Here is a 17578-nt window from a genome sequence, read left to right as displayed (position 1 = left end):
CGTTGATAAACGCAGCTGTTTAAGATTCATGCACACTTTCAGTATAATTTAGTATGATATATTTACAATAATATGCATCTTGACACAAAGAAAGAAAGTGTATCACTAAACAGTGCGCTTAAGCAAAACACTTTCTACGGACAAAGGATTCATATAAGATAATTATCGTGTTTCATGTTATTGCGTTTAATCTATTCATACTGCAGTAACATTGGTGGATATAACGCTTAATAGAGAGTACAAAATAAAACGGAAAGGTAGGCTTAATGATATAGATTAGATGTTGCATCTTTAACATGAACCGCTATCGCGTTCACTTAGTTTACGCTTTAGGATTTCACAGTGGTCTATTCATGTTGCGGTGATAATACAATTGTTATAAAATACCTATAAAACAAGGAGAAAGGTACATAATCAATAATTATTTAGCGATGTTGTGTTTTATATTTTGGTAGAGCATGAAGATAATAACACAATATACGACGATGACATGATTTTTTTTTTGTTCATACGTGTTGATCATAATTATGCAATGTGTTTACCGTTTCTTCGGGACATATATAATGGCAACACATACTTGTGGTATTTTTCAACATTCGGATTTTTCTGGGGCTTTCCTTAGTCGTTTGATAAGGTTCTATTGTTTCTAAATTTAAACTGGAACCAATGAATATTTACACTTTTGATGATTCAATATGTTTGTGTTATTCGATTTATGTACGATTAATCACTATACAATTCGGCTTCGTATGCTATGTGCGATTTGGATGGCTTCGATCAATTTGGTGACTCGGGTCACCTCGGATGTTTTTGGGTGACTGAGATGTCTTGTGTGGTTTGGGTCATCTATTGTACCTCGAGTGACTTGGGTAACCAAGTGTGTATTGAATGACTTGGGTCACCTAGGGTGTCTTGAGTGACTTGGATCACCTAGGATGTCTTGAGTGACTTGCGTCACCTATGGTGTCTTGAGTTACTTGGGTCACTAGGGTATCTTGAGTGACTTGGGTCACTTAGGATGTCTAGCACCTAACATTTGAATAAGTCCACACTAGGAAAGAAGCTAGATAACCATACAAGATGACCATGATGGCACAAAGTGTTCTTGTGTTTAAAATCTTAAAGCTGTGACAGGTTTGATATTCGGGGCTTCTGAAAAATACTTTAGCGTTTCCAAGTGGGTTAGAAGCTCTCTTCAATTTTACACACGGGTAAATGTAATGGGGGTATGACTTGGGGAGTGAGGAAGATGTCACAGATTTTGATACATTCAATGTAAATAGCAGAACAAAACGATTGTAATAAATTGTGTGCAAATTGGTCAATGATTTGTTTAGTTATAGTTATATTGCATGTTTGTTAGTGTGGACTTCAAATGATTGCTGCAATTAAGTGATCAAATGTAAAACTAATACATGTGTATCTCGAGATTAATGCAAATACTGTGTCCAAGCAATGTTAAAGAGAACTTTTAACTTTATATAAGATAACTAATGTTGATATTGGATTGCAGATTTTCAATACGATCATTTTACAAAAGTCATTTGTTTTTACATGACCGTCACTCTTGTCATATGTAAGTTGACTTTTTGATGTGTACAGTGTGGAATGATCCCCTAATTTACCATCAATCTTGTAATATGTAAGATGACTTTTTGATGTGTACAGTGTGGAATGATCCCCTAATTTACCATCAATCTTGTCATATGTAAGATGACTTTTTGATGTGTACAGTGTGGAACGATCCCCATAATTTGCCACCAATCTTGTCATATGTAACATGACTTCTTGATGTGTACAGTGCTGAAAGATCCCCTAATTTACAATCAATCTTGTCATATGTAACATGACTTGTTGATGTGTACAGTGTGGAATGATCCCCTAATTTACCAGCAATCTTGTCATATATAACATGACTTCTTGATGTGTACAGTGTGGAATGATCCCCTAATTTACCTTCAATCTTGTCATATGTAACATGACTTCTTGATGTGTACAGTGCTGAATGATCCCCTAATTTACCATCAATCTTGTCATATGTAACATGGCTTCTTGATGTGTACAGCGTGGAATGATCCCCTAATTTACCATCAATCTTGTCATATGTAACATGACTTCTTGATGTGTACAGTGCTGAATGATCTCCTAATATACCATCAATCTTGTCATATGCAACATGACTTTTTGATGTGTACAGTGTGGAATCATCCCCTAATTTACATTCAATCTTGTCATATGTAACATGACTTCTTAATGTGTACAGTGCGGAATGATCCCCTAATTTACCTTCAATCTTGTCATATGTAACGTGACTTTTTGATGTGTACAGTGCTGAATGATCCCCTAATTTACCTTCAATCTTGTCATATGTAACATGACTTCTTGATGTGTACAGTGTGGAATGATCCCCTAATTTACCATCAATCTTGTCATATGCAACATGACTTCATGATGTGTACAGTGTGGAATGATCTCCTAATTTACCATCAATCTTGTCATATGTAAAATGACTTCTTGATGTGAACAGTGTGGAATGATCTCCTAATTTACCTTCAAATCCATCATATGTAACATGACTTCTTGATGTGTTCAGTGCTGAATGATCCCCTAAGTGTGGAATGATCCATTGATTTACCTTCAATCTTGTCATATGTAACATGACTTCTTGATGTGTACAGTGTGGAATGATCCCCTAATTTACATGCAATCTTGTCATATGCAACATGACTTCTTGATGTGTACAGTGCTGAATGATCCCCTAATTTACCTTCAATCTTGTCATATGTGACATAACTTTTTTATGTGTACAGTGCTGAATGATCCCCTAATTTACCATCAATCTGTTCATATGTAACATGACTTCTTGATGTGTACAGTGTGGAATGATCCCCTAAATTACCTTCAATCTTGTCATATGTAACATGGCTTCTTGATGTGTACAGTGTGGAATGATCCCCTATACCATCAATCTTGTCATATATAACATGACTTCTTGATGTGTAAGTGTGGAATGATCCCCTAATTTACCATCAATCTTGTCATATGTAACATGACTTCTTGATGTGTACAGTGCTGAATGATCCCCTAATTTACCTTCAATCTTGTCATATGTGTGTACAGTGTGGTATGATCCCCTAATTTACCTTCAGTCTTGTCATATGTGTGTACAGTGTGGAATGGTCTCCTAATTTACCTTTAATCTTGTCATATGTAACATGACTTCTTGATGTGTACAGTGTGGAATGATCCCCTAATTTACATTCAATCTTGTCATATGTAACATGACTTCTTGATGTGTACAGTGTGAAATGATCCCCTAATTGACCATGAATCCTTTCATATGTGAGTCTTCAGAGGCTGTTAGCAGTAGAGTAACTTTGTGTTTTCAGTGTTAAATATGTTTAATAACTTTTTTCTCTGAGTGTTATTATTTTAATGTAAGCATGACGCGAAATTGGTGTATATATAAGTAAGAAACATTTTTTCCCAATCTGTTTGTATAAAAACATTGGACATATATCATCCGAACAGTTTAAGTTATTTTCACCGATAGTTACTACGCATGGCCACTATAATATAATTTTTCGTATTTTATTCAATGTATACGTTGAGAAAGTGTTTTCGTTAGAATCTCAATACATGTCACCCATGAAAGTTCTCTGACGAACTTTCCTTCAAATCGAGCTAATTGACTCGCACCAATAATCATCGTTTCCTTAACTGTCTTCCAAAATCAGTTTTTCAGGCAGCCGTCTAAAATGTCCTTCTTACAGTAGGTAGCACTATTTGTTAAATGTGTTGTTAGTTCTACCGATTGCACAACGTGCTCTGTATAAAACGAGTGCAGTTGAGTTTCATTCAGTTACATCCGGTTCATAGTGAATGCGAATATCTGTTTGTCTGTCTGTCTGTCTGTCTGTCTGTCTGTATGTAAGTCTGTATGTCTGTCTGTCGATCGGTCGGTCCGTCCGTCCGTCTGTCCGTCCGTTTGTCTGTCTGTCTGTCTGTCTGTCTGTCTGTCTGTCTGTCTGTCTGTCTGTCTGTCTGTCTGTCTGTCTGTCTGTCTGTCTGTCTGTCTGTCTGTCTGTCTGTCTGTCCATCTATCTAATGAGATTTTTATTGTTCAATAGCATACAACTATCTTGGGATGTTATCGCACAATTCCTTCTGAATGTGTATTCCAGGCTGCTATTCATCAACGCTATATTTGTTTTCAACGTAAGTAGTGAGATCAATTAGATCTAAGTTAAATACATTTTAAGGAAATTGTCTTGTTTGAAAACGGTGTCTACGTTGGCAAAACCGATGATCGTTCACCTTTTCATTATTATCGTATAACACATTTATACAGCGAATAAGAAGTGTATCATTTTTAATATAACGGGGAGAAACAATAAAATACATTACACAGTTAATTTGGACATTGTAACGTATTGATAACATTTTTTATGAAACAAAATATGTCAGATAAAAACTGCGTTTGTAATACTGGAAAAATGTCTAGCAAATTTTCGTTCTGAATAGAATGTAAACGGATTAAGGCTTTGATTGCACTTCGCAAACAATGACGGATCCTTGTGTGTTACAATAGGTTCACGTATAATTAATTTATTTAGTATATGTACAAATAAAGTGTACACATTGGTTTAGATAAACGACCGCCTCAATATGTTACTGTACCATTTTTTTAAATAAAAAATGACTTTTATTGCAACACTGAAAGGTTCCACCAAAATTAAATTCATTTTAATCAAATAGGGATATATTCACTCAATGAGTTGTTTTGACATATTTATTAAATATAAGAGAAGATAATTCTAATATAACCAGGGCTGTTGGAAAGAACAATACTATTCATGCAAAACTATATCAGACAATATTAAAAGTAAGTACATTAAATAAGAAAACATTATATTTTATGTAATTTATATGGAATAATAAAATATCAAATACATTATATAGACATTAACGTTCCAATGACTAGCGCTAACACGTATCCAATGTATAAAAAATCAGCATTTTTATTCTAGATACACGCCTATGTTAATAATCTACTGGAAGACAGGTTTGCAAATCTATCGCAGCATTAACAGACAACTTTGTTATGATTGTTATCATACAAATTTGTATACAGCTTGCGTTGTCATGTCGAGCGTCCTACGAAATAATGTGTCAATCAAAGCAATATTATATATTGATAAGCCTTAAAATGCAAATGCCCATGCAGTTGCAAATAATGCACAATGATTATATAAACGCGTATTAAAATATCTATATTACGACTCGAAGCTTTTCTGCAGTCATACATTTAAAGATGTTTGCTTTGTTTCTATGTAGACACACAGTGCCGGATTAAAGCCTAGGCTGACAAGGTTTCAGTTTGGCCAATCGTAGGCCAGTTTCCAAAATTATGATCTTTATTTATTAGGCCATTTGACGACTTCATCGGGATTGCAGAAGAAATTTTGTGTGTGATTTTAACATTTTCCCGATGTATAGCCAATTGTTACTGTGTCGTTCGCTTTTATTTACTGTGCTATAAATTTTCTGTCGGTGTTGTATATCCATTCAGAACCATTAGTTTCTATGTTTATTATACGACTTTCCCGTATGGTCATGACAACATCTGGACCGTTAAGTTCGCTTTAATTTACGGTGCTATCTTGATGCAGCAGTGGCGGGCCTCTTAAGATATGTAGAGCAAAACGCTTCTTCTTTCTGTTGTCGTGCCTCTGATGTATGTCCAATGGTAGAAAAGCCAAATACTGGCTTAAGTATGTTGTTAAAACCGTGTCACGGTTTTCAAGCTCAATTTACCATAAGTTTATAAGATGCACAATTTTGTTCATGTATCATTCCTTAAAGTCAATTGAAGTCTTATCAAGATGACATTGCGGCGTCTTTTGTTGACGAGTTCGTTCAGTTCAAAGCCATCTTAGAAGCGGACCAAGACAGAATCATCACCCACATGAGTGATCTGCTGAAGTTAGATGGAGGTCAACTACAGACAACTTTCTCAAATGTTGCCATCGCTGTACGAACATACTTAACAATGCCAGTTAATAACTGTCAAGGGGAGAGGTTAATTTCAATATTATCACGCGTGGAAAACTATCTGAGGAACACCACGAGTCAGGAAATGTTGACAGCATTAGGCCAACTGTCTATTGAATGTCAAGTCCTCCGAGAACTAGACTTCACACAGCTGATCGATGACTTTGGCCTGCTGAAGTGTTGTAGAAGAGACTTATAGGCTTGAATCTGTTACATGTATCATGTGCGTTAAGTTCAATTAATAAAATATTATATATATATATATATATATATATATATATATATATATATATATATATATATATATATATATATATATATATATATATATATATATATATATATATATATATATATATATATATATATATATATAGGTATATATATATAAATATATATATAAATATATATTGTACCTGTAAAACGTGTACAAATGCAAGTTTTCTGATCTTTGTAGTTGTAAAATCGAGTATGATTTTCAATATACAGAAGGGGACCAGAAGGAAGGGGCCGCGTAACATGTGCTGCCTTGGGCCCCAAAAGCTTAATCCGGCCCTGTACACACAATGCCATCGTTGTCATCGTACAATGTAGATTATTTCAAACGCGTTATATATAACCCTCAATAATACACACATCATACATACGATATTGCTTGAAGATAAATAAAGTTCGCAATAATAAACCGATTAAAAAAACACATAGTCATCTAATATTGTCGTCTACACATAGTCGTCCTGTATTCCGACAATTTGATGACTGTTTGGTTTCTATGTCGAAGCAATGATATTGCGAGATGCCGACTTCTATTAAATAAAAAAATCATGAGTTACACCATCAATTAAACGTACATTTATAAATATTTAAAATAGTGCACAAATATCGATCAAAGTCAATTAGAATTATTGAAATATTAAGCGAAGGACTAAAAGCATGACACGAACGGATTTTTATCATATATGCATCTTGCTTTTCAGCGACTTTTTACCCATGTCGTCTAAGATAAGCGTTCGCTGATGTGGATGTGATTTACTATTAAAACGTTGTCTAAATAAGTAAGATAAACCATAATGAATCATATTCTAGAACCTGCGTGGAATCCACGTTTGTGTCCCCGGTACGAACGACTGGAGTCGTGAACCATGTGACCTTGATCTGTCGTAGAGCGTCGCGTACCTGTAAATGGGACAGTGAGTTTATTAAACATCAAACAGACATCTATATTTAATGTTCATAGTATAACAATATATTTCATAGTGTCCTTTTTATGTGAAAGCAATTTTCATAATAATGGGCATGCAGAGACTGGATGGTGTTATTTTATTGATACTTACTTTCTTATCAAACACACACTGCACCAAAAAGATGAGGAACCCCTGAAAGCAACCTTCATAATAATGGGCATGCAGAGACTTGATGGTGTTATTTTAATGATACTTACTTTCTTATCAAACACACACTGCACCAAAAAGATTAGGAACCCCTGTAACGTAACAAAAAATTATCTGTAAACGAATAAAAAAAAACAATTCGAATAATTAAGTGGTTGGTTTAACATTAAATTATATAGAGAATAGTTAAGGAATCAATATGTGGAATCATTTCATAGCCTAATGTACAATTTAAGTGATAAAACTGAGCCTCAATATGACAACATGCGATTACAACCCCACTAGGTTTCACAGCAAAAGAGATGTTTGCATAACACATCCTAGCGGTGAATACTGATGTTGCATTAAATGGTAAATCATAGTTTGCAAAATATTTGTGCTACACTATCAACCGAAAGCGAAAGTTACTGTGTCGAATATACCTGCACACTGTTGAAGATGGCGAACAAGTACTGGAAGACGAGCGTGTCCTTGTTTACTGCAAAAATACCTAGCACCCAGGTGAGGCCCAGCACGGGAAGTAGAATAAAAACACTCCGCACACCGGCCCTGTTTTTGTACAAATATGTGAAATAAAGTCAAAACGTGCATACATGTCCTTATTCAGTGGGAAATTTTCGACTGAAATACTTTTGAGTAGGGCGCAATTTCAAAATAAAGAAACAAGCACACCACTTTGTTCCATGAAAACGTCTTGGCAAACATATTTGTGTTAGCTATGTTAAACAGATTTATTGTGACGTGTTATTTCTAACACATGTCGTCTTTCACAGACGTTAGAGTTTTCTGTTCTGCATGCAAAATAGAAAAAATAGAGTAACTTGTATATCGATGTTCACATGTTCCTTTATTTGACACAAAAACAGGTTTTATAACCATTTTTTAACTTACTTGATTTTCTCAGCGTCTGTTTTCTTTGACATGGCAGAAACTCCGAACAATTTTTTCAACACGAGTACCAAGATAATCAGGTTTGCCTGATAAATGAAACATTAAATATATTAAAAACATAACACTTCACTCAAAATGAATATGCCGTGAATACGATGTCGTTCAAACAAATACCTAGTATTATCTGTTCAATTTTCGCTCTGTGGCTTATATTTACATGTACTTTATATATTTTGAACATTTTACTAATGCAGAATAATACAACAAACGGATACAATTACAGATTAACATTTTTCGCTCAGAGATAGTATGAAATTGTAACAGAGATAAGTTCGTCAAGGAAATATGCCATATTTTTTCTCAAATATAAAATAAAAAGAAAATCATGTGCGTAATTTTAATTTTGCTCATAATTATTGGAAAATCAACCATACTTGCACAATATTTTGCACAATAGTTAACATGTAATGTTAAATTTCGAGCATTATCTTTGAATAAGCTCTGTATGTACCGCATCCTTAACACTTTCTTCAAAATGATGACCAACGCGATCATGGTTTCGACATATAATTATATGCTTCGCAAAGAGCTTATAGTGATTCCGTACTCACACTGTGGCATTGATCTTGGATATAAGAACAAGCTTCAATTCTGGTACGTTATTAAAACAAGGATCGACATTTAACAAAGAAATGCTCGTTATAATATGTTTATGGTTGTTGCTTTATCATTTTATGTTGACTTTGACTTGCGACGGACAAACTATTCGTCTTTCTACCATGACCACCCGTCCAACAGCTCACCCTCCAGGTCCATTCTCAATAAATGACTTATAAAGGGCATACTTTCAAAACGCATTTATCAATAACACCCATTTATAAACATAAGAAATGACTACACAAACCATGACTATGGCAAGAACTGGTCCTGCAAATGCCCAAAACAGACCTGACTCCACCGTCAACCAACAGCTGCAATATGAGACATACAGTGTGTTTCAATACGACTCAATCCTTGATAATATTATAATTAAACACAAGCTGTATAATTATAGCATTTAATTTAAATTTGCTTAGAGCTTTTAGTTTTACATCCTGTGGCGTATAGCAATGCCGCAAATGCGTGGCAAAGCCTTCTAATGATAAAATCAGAACATTTAAACGTCGCTCACAATCTTTCATTGCCATAACCATCTAACTGTGTCGCGCCCATGGAAATACCAACAATTATGGCTGGAATACCTAAAATAATGCAGATATGGGGTAATAACATTCGCATCAACCAATATATAATAGTACTGTTAAACCTCGCTAAAATGACCACTTGTGGTTTAAATAGCTAGGCGGTCTTAATTCTGAGTTTTCACGAATTTGATATACAGATAATACAAAACCGTAAATATTCCATTCCCTTTAATCTATTGTGCATGCAATATAACATCGATCAATTTATACATTGTACAAAGATAGAATGTCCGGCTGTATTAAGAGATTAACAACATAATGATTTAACGACGTACTTTAAAAATAAAACTTCTGATACTCCTGTTCACCTACCATATGCTCCAGCCAAGAAGTAAGGGATACCATTCCACTTTGCAAGCGGTTTCATAACCATCAACGCAAGATCGCCTCCCTCAGCCAGCATCAAGCAAAAGGCCACGAGATACACGTAGTGAAGCAATACCGCAGTGAATGTACAAGCGCCCTAAACGTAGACTATTTCAGTATCAGTATGGGTAAAGTGTAAGTTTACACGGTTTATAAAAGTGTTGTGATGTTCTTTGACATAAAACATTTCCAGACGTATTGATCATTCTGGGTAAAATTTGCGAGAATCCGTATTCTATAAGTATCTCATCATACTGTTTATATAACTGTAGTTAAACGCACTATAATTTTTAATAAGAATGGACCTATTTTGAGCATTTAATATTTCAAAATGGTTACACTTTGTAATATGCAATACGCGTAGATTTGATTTTTTATAAAGTATACGTTGATATTGTAATAAATTTACAAAAAAGGGAATCCGTGACTCTATTATACAATACCATCGGTTGAGTACGTTTAATTCCAATGAGGAACGCTAGATACGCAAAGAATAGTGCTCCACACAGGTTTAACAGCAAGGTTGCTCTGTTTGACTTAACCATCCTTGATTGCAAAAAAACAACAACAATATGATATAGGTTTTATAAAATTATTAAAACAATGCAATAAGGGATAATACATTACAAATTGTTCTCAATCAGACGAGTGTTATTTACCTTTCTTTGTCAACGGTTGTGTATATAAGAAGGCTTCAGGAGAAGTTAATGCATCTACATGTATGGCAATAATATATTTCTTGTTTAAACGAACATAATCTTCATTACATTCCACTTTTCCACTTAAAGACATGTTGTATATGTGTTTACCTCCAGAAACAAGCGTAAATGACAGCAGTTGTAAATAGACCACCGAGAGACAAACTGCAACCCACCACTGTTATTGCACTAAGAGCCTGATGGTGGATCTGTATTCAAATCATGACGAATAATATAAATACCATGTAAGTACTAAGTATATTGGCTACGGAAACAAATAAAACTATTTAAGTCATTTAATCAAAAATTATGACACCGTTTAAGAAACAGAGAATATACAATCATGTGATACTCCAAACGTTTATAGATACTATTACATGTAGGGACGCACATGAACCAATTAAATGACCAGATAATTATGATTGAAAATACAATATTATTTTTTTATTGTTTAATCGCACAATAGCGTAAGAGGTGGTACTCATTTTTTTAGCACGTACGTTGTTGTCGTTTAGGCCTTGAATGGTTGTAAGCCCTTATTGTAAAAAATATTTTTTTGTTTTGTTTTTTTATTATCAAATATATTACGAATTTATTTTCGTACAACCTATTGGACGAATTATGCTATTGATTCGCAAAGGTTATATTGCACTTATACTATAGTAACAGCGATAATCGTAGATATTATACACAGTGAAATTTCTTTATTTCATAATTGTAAACAAACGACCATAGTAACAGAAAATATGGTGAAACTTTCCTAAGATTTGAACGGCACTCTAAGATCGCATTGGCTATGTACATGGATTGCTTTCATTGTTTCCTAGTAAACCAGATTCACATAATATTGATCATTGGCCATGATTTCTTTTAAACGTACACAATGGCTCGAATTTTCTAATTTGCAAGACACCAGCATAAATATACCATGTTAATGGTAGTCGCTGGACTCATCAGAACAGCAAAGTTTGTGAGATGATTGCATGAGCATGTTACACGTCCCGCCTGGTGGTTATATTCTACCAGTTTGCATCCTTCGCTAGACCAGAATCCTTGATCACTGTAGTAAAGCGCTTTATTTACTTATACAAATATGGACTAATATATTGCAAAAAACAAAAAACCGGCAAGCAGTAGTGCACAAATATCAATACGCTAATGCTGTCTCCCAACTAATCATAATCAAATCGCGTATATTTTATAAACAAATATACCAAACAATCTACTAAGTTGAATAGAGGTATGTTTGTTCTAAATATACTGCGATAGGAACACTCTGCCGGTTCACAACCGTTCTGTGTAAAGCCAGTGAATCGGAAATTAAAATGAAATTGTTACCTAGAATTGTCCTTTTTCCAGAAAGAGCAAGATGGCTTCTCTAAGCAAGTCTGTTGAAATAAAAATGTATAAAAAGGAGCATACAATCACACTGTTTAATAATCTGTTAATAGGAACAAAGAAACCAAAATTTCCCCCCTAAGACCAGTATTGATATAACCAGTTTAAATATTTAAAACCGTTGTTGCAATAACACAATAGTTACGCGTAAACTTACCTTAAATAGCTGGAAGACTAAGGTCATATCTAGCCGTTCAGAACTATCTTTCCTGGACTTGTGGATAGTAAAAGCAAGTACCGGGGCATTGATCTCCACGTGCCTTTGTTGCAGTTGTTGGAGATTTTAAAATATAAAACGGAAAGTTGAAAATGTATTAATTCGATAGAAATATATGTTGGTGGTTCCTAATGGGTACATTTTAGTTTAAGAGTTATCACTGACACCATTAAACATTTTGTGTGTGGAGGTTTTGTATGCTATGACTTCAGCGGAAATCATAGCATCATGGCATCAACATAAGTTAGTTCATTAAGTGTGAGATAGTCATCGTTGTTTGTCGGTTTCGTGCACTATATTATATCAGGACCAGTTTAACATCATATATAATTTTAACACTCAGTGACACAATTATTAACACAATTTTTTCCTGTAAACAACCGAAATAACATACACTAGATAATAATTGCGGCAACTTACGTGGCATTTTCATTTCTTGTTGACATTATGGAAGACAAATTTCTAAAGAGAGAACCACTAAATGTTAGGCCGCCAGCTGAAAATAATTCAAACGTATTATCACTTAATTGAAATATTATCAACTGATTGAAGTTTTTGGTCATCAAAAGGGTCCATCAAACATTATAATAATTAATATTATAATAAAATAATTCGCAAACGCTATGTAATGATAAGTTTTAATAAGCGGATTACTTTCGATACAATTAACTTCAATGCTGGTGTGTCGATTGCTTGTCCAAGATGGAAGGTTCTCATTCTTCTCAGTATCCGGAAACTTGATCATTGAACATTCATTCACAGTGCTTATTTCAATAACTGAAATTACATTCATAGTTTACAAATCCTGATATGGTTTTAATACATGACATGTTGGTGAAGAGTAATATAAGAAACAATCAAATGAAACGTTGATTATGGAAGCTTCGAACTTACGAATGTTTTCTTTTGCAACGGTCAGGTTTTGTTGCGTCACAGATATGTTTTTGGTAACTTTAGATATAAACTCATTTAATACGTTGATCACTGCTGCTGCACCGCCCTGCACAATACAGACATTAATCTACATAATAGTTTATAAAATCGGATAAATAGCATACGTATAATATATGTGTAAAATAGTATACAAAATGTAGCATATGAACGCAAATGTACAAATCATACAAACAGAGAATAATGGGTTAGTGTTTGATTACAAATCAGTTTATATACATGTAGCGGTGATAAGGAAACCTAAATAAATAGGGTGGTCCAGGTTTCTGTACCGAGCACATAAATTTATCTGTATTTGGGACGATATTGTATTGTATTTACCCCATCACTATCGCATGTTTCTTCATTTCATTAGTAAGCAAAGAAAAAGAATAAAATATTATTTAGAAACATCAAATGGAAACACACAAAATGTCGTCGCAATATTGCGCGTGTTTGCTGTTTTCAACAACATTGTAATACACCTTATTGTATGAGATGGGGTTTTATCACCTTAATATGGGTACGATGAAGGGATAAATTAATGATTGCAACCCTTTTCTAGATTACATGCGGCAAATATAATCACCTTGTCCATAAGGGCGCCCCACGATTGAGTGGCTCTCTCGCTTATGAGGATATCCACCACATCAACAAATGACTATAAAAGATAGATCATTATTTATCAAAATAATTTATAAGAACAACCCCGCAGCGAATAGAAAATAATCACTTTAAAGATCAACGGACGACGATTTAAAAACCTTTAATATACCAATTGTATGTGAGCTTATAATGTGTTCATGCATATCCATGCCGTTATTCGATTAAACCCAAAATATTAAACGAGTATACACCCGATAACTATGCCGAAGTTTCGCACTTCGTGATCGAGTCGACATTTTTGTTCAGATCGGAAGTGACGTAGTCGAATACCACTTGCTTGAAATCATTTAAAAGAATCGATATCAGCTGTTGTCATTGTAAAGTTCGACATATATATTGAAGGTTTTCTTAGTACGCACACATGACGGCGTATCTCAAGTGTTTTAAGTATTTAATAATGATTAAATCAGACAATTATAAATGACTCATAATGAACAGATAATATTAGTACCAAAAACTGATCGATGTACGAATGCCAAACCAACCGTTCAAATTTAACACTTCAACAATGTAGTCAAAACAAATAATGTTGATTTGAATTGAATAAATCTTACGTAAATGTTGCGTTATTTAAACCAGAATGGTCTAGACTATTTGTTTCATTTATTTTGCTATTATCCGGACAGGGCCAGTTTGTTAAAAATTTTATCTGATATTTTATATATTAACGATTCGTCTTAACAATAAGCCGTGATTTCATATAAATATGACGAAACTGAATTGTTCTAAACTCTCCACGATTGAGGTGAATGTATATCATAAAGGACAGATACCAGGTCAAAATTTATTTATTTTGCATTTTATTTCATATCTAGTTGTAAAAACTCTCCTGCTAGTGCAGTATGTTAAATATTATGCTACGAAGATAACTGCAGACAGATTATCTGCTTGTTATATTAGTTCCTGTGTCAGATGAAATTGATAACAGCAGATCACTGATAGCATGACTTCAGAAACAAACAGGATCGACTATTATATGACACCAGCGTGGTTAATGGCAGCTGTAAGGTGTTCAACAAATTCTGCCAACTTGGTGCAACTTCCACGCCTTGTTGGTATAGTGATTTGCACCAGTACAGACACTTTAGAGACCAACTTATTTTGTCAAGAAACCACCACATTGAATGAACTTTATAAATGAAATGTAAACATAATACACTGTGTTTTTTTTGCCTTAATAGATAGCAGCTAAAATCAGTATAATTGATAACTAATATTGAACAATATTTACTTCATTTATGAAAACATAATGGAATACTATAAAATCAGGATAGATTTACACTACATGAGGAATAATTGGTAAATGACACATGTTGGCTACTAATTCATATTTATTGAATAAAGCTCATGGACCTTTGGCGACCTATTTTGGGAACATGGCATTTACTAGTGAAATTTAAACATTTAGCTGAATTATTATGTTAACAGTGAAATAGTAGTTTTGTTTGGTTCATACATTTTGAATGGTGTATGGTATTCCTTTATAAACTAGTATTGTTAAGTCTGAGTAATTCTGTTGATCTGTATAAAAAATACATAATAACAAATATTTAATTATTATTTGTAACTTACATCCGTCACATTTTCAATCGTGGAGGTATTAATTTCGATATGATTTACAATGAACTGAATAATCTGTGTCGCTGCTTCGATATCACCAACATGTATGTTCGGATGCTTAGCCGTCGTGTTGTCATTATCTGGGCTGGCCCGCATTGCCGTCCGCAAACCTTCAATTGTTTCGGCAATGGCAGTTGTTTTTATCTGGAACCAATTAATGGCCTTATGCATTTTCGTTAAGTTGCAAACACATCTCTTAACCGCATTAAAATGTAAAAGATTACATTTGAGAATTTTCACATTTAACAGCAGTTATAGCAGTCAAGAAAACAAAATGCTACACAATCCCTACCATTTGCAATAAATCGTGTATTGCCTCCTTTGTGCAGTTGTATACTGGTTGTTCATAAATCCCCCTTGCATTACACTCCCTTGTCACTATACCTGATTATCGAGAAAAAAATCATAAATATTTAAATGACAAAAAAAGACTGTGCATTCATTTTGAATATACGAATTATTTGTAGATATGCCGTATACACCCTTGAAATTCGTACTGTAAATCAGCTACATATAAAACAAGTTACCCTTGTATCCGGTTGAGCAGTTGTGGCTTTCAACAAACTCTGCAGCAACTACCCGCCACGTTTCGTTATTGAAATCAATATCAGATTCGCATTGGAGAAGTGTTGTGCCTGTATATGTATGAAATCAATGATTGCCAAAATTTAAGTTTGAATGTAGTAACTTTGTTAACTAGGACATACCTGCATAATTGTAATGCATATTTGAATTAGTAGTAGTAGAAGTAGTAGTAGTAGCAGTAGTAGTAGTAGTAGTAGTAGTAGTAGTAGTAGTAGTAGTAGTAGTAGTAGTAGTAGTAGTAGTAGTAGTAGTAGTAGTAAGTAGTAGTAGTAGTAGTAGTAGTATAGTTAGTAGTAAGTAGTAGAAGTAGTAGTAGTAGTAGTAGTAGTAGTAGTAGTAATATAGTATAGTAGTAGTAGTGAGTAGTAGTAATAGTAGTATTAGCAGTAGTAGTAGTAGTAGTAATAGTAGTAGTAGTAGTAGTAGTAGTAGTAGAAGTAGAAGTAGTAGTAGTAGTAAGTGTAGTAGTAGTAGTAGTAGTAGTAGTAGTAAGTAGTAGTAGTAGTAGAAGTAGTAGTAGTAGTAGTAGTAGAAGTAGTGGTAGTAGTAGTAGTAGTAGTAGTAGTAGTAGTAGTAGTAGTAGTAGTAGTAGTAGTAGTAGTATAGTAGTAGTAGTAGTAGTAGTAGTATAGTAGTAGTAGTAGTAGTAGTAGTAGTAGTAGTAGTATAGATAGTAGTAGTAGTAGTTAGTAGTAGTAGTAGGTAGTAGTAGTAGTAGTAGTAGTAGTAGTAGTAGTAGTAGTAAGTAGTAGTAGTAGTAGAAGTAGTAGTAGTAGTAGTAGTAGTAGTAGTAGTAGTAGTAGTAGTAGTAGTAGTAGTAGTAGTAGTAGTAGTAGTAGTAGTAGTAGTAGTAGTAGTAGTAGTAGTAGTAGTAGTAGTAGTAGTAGTAGTAGTAGTAGTAGTAGTAGTAGTAGTAGTAGTAGTAGTAGTAGTAGTAGTAGAAGTAGTATTAGTAGCAGTTGTTGTTTTGTTGTTGTTGTTGTCGATTCAATTGTCAATTTATTTAATAAATGTTAACGCCTCAGACGATTATGTTAAATATGTTAAATAATTATTATATTAACAACACGATAATGCGAAACGTTACCATCCTCACTAATACTGAACACTTGGCTTTTCTGGTCGCAGCCTAAACTCCTTTCTTCACGATCAAGTACAAATTTAGGTTATTCAGATGTTAATCCCTGAACTTATTCCGGCAAGCAGTTTAAAGGGAGTTAGGAAGTACAATTTCAGGGACAATATATTCTGTAGCGGAAAACATACAAACTTCTTCTCGTAGCGAAAAACACACGCTTTTTGCGATAATTTACACATTTAGCTAATTCATCTATGGACATTGTGAAATTTTACTAAACTCCGCCGAGCGATTTAAGAGGGCTTATTATCTTTTGAACAATAATTATTATATATTATAATATCTTTTGAGCAATAATTATTATATATTATTATATAATTATTATATAGTTGAAAAAATACATTTAACCTTAATTATTCCAAAACTTGTTGGAACCATTT

At 33.8% G+C, this 17578-nt stretch overlaps 2 protein-coding genes across 2 annotated transcripts; both read right to left on the bottom strand.

The window, feature by feature from the left end:
• Window positions 1-6478: 6478 nt before the first annotated feature.
• On the bottom strand, window positions 6479-13036 carry LOC127831884 (adhesion G-protein coupled receptor D1-like). Its single transcript, XM_052356959.1, has 13 exons — window positions 12914-13036; window positions 12200-12755; window positions 11983-12032; window positions 11572-11704; window positions 10606-10853; window positions 9893-10492; window positions 9508-9577; window positions 9241-9307; window positions 8337-8422; window positions 7868-7994; window positions 7389-7430; window positions 7144-7230; window positions 6479-6860 (listed from the first exon to the last, which is right to left on the bottom strand). Exons 6-13 carry the CDS (start codon window positions 9981-9983, stop codon window positions 6825-6827), a joined length of 606 nt encoding a protein of 201 aa, XP_052212919.1. The 5' UTR covers window positions 9984-10492; window positions 10606-10853; window positions 11572-11704; window positions 11983-12032; window positions 12200-12755; window positions 12914-13036; the 3' UTR covers window positions 6479-6824.
• Window positions 11664-16105, bottom strand: LOC127831500 (uncharacterized). The gene is made up of 6 exons (XM_052356484.1): window positions 16003-16105; window positions 15768-15859; window positions 15428-15619; window positions 13779-13850; window positions 13154-13259; window positions 11664-11704 (listed from the first exon to the last, which is right to left on the bottom strand). The coding sequence occupies exons 2-6, from the start codon at window positions 15768-15770 to the stop codon at window positions 11664-11666; spliced, it is 414 nt and encodes a 137-aa protein (XP_052212444.1). The 5' UTR covers window positions 15771-15859; window positions 16003-16105.
• Between the last annotated feature and the right edge of the window lie 1473 nt (window positions 16106-17578).

This window comes from Dreissena polymorpha, chromosome 5 (genome assembly GCF_020536995.1).
Source record: "Dreissena polymorpha isolate Duluth1 chromosome 5, UMN_Dpol_1.0, whole genome shotgun sequence".
NCBI classification, from domain to species: Eukaryota; Metazoa; Mollusca; class Bivalvia; order Myida; family Dreissenidae; genus Dreissena; species Dreissena polymorpha.
This window is presented reverse-complemented; position numbering and strand designations above follow the sequence as displayed.

Coding starts and splice junctions, on each gene's coding strand:
- LOC127831884 (XM_052356959.1), bottom strand. CDS start 9,983: ATGCTGGCTGAGGGAGGCGATCTTGCGTTGATGGTTATGAAACCGCTT. Junction 9,578..9,892: donor CTTCTTGGCTGGAGCATATG/GTAGGTGAACAG, acceptor GCATTATTTTAG/GTATTCCAGCCATAATTGTT. Junction 7,995..8,336: donor ACAGACGCTGAGAAAATCAA/GTAAGTTAAAAA, acceptor GTACAAAAACAG/GGCCGGTGTGCGGAGTGTTT.
- LOC127831500 (XM_052356484.1), bottom strand. Junction 13,851..15,427: donor CGATTGAAAATGTGACGGAT/GTAAGTTACAAA, acceptor TATCTTTTATAG/TCATTTGTTGATGTGGTGGA. Junction 11,705..13,153: donor CGTTGCAAAAGAAAACATTC/GTAAGTTCGAAG, acceptor GCTTTACTACAG/TGATCAAGGATTCTGGTCTA.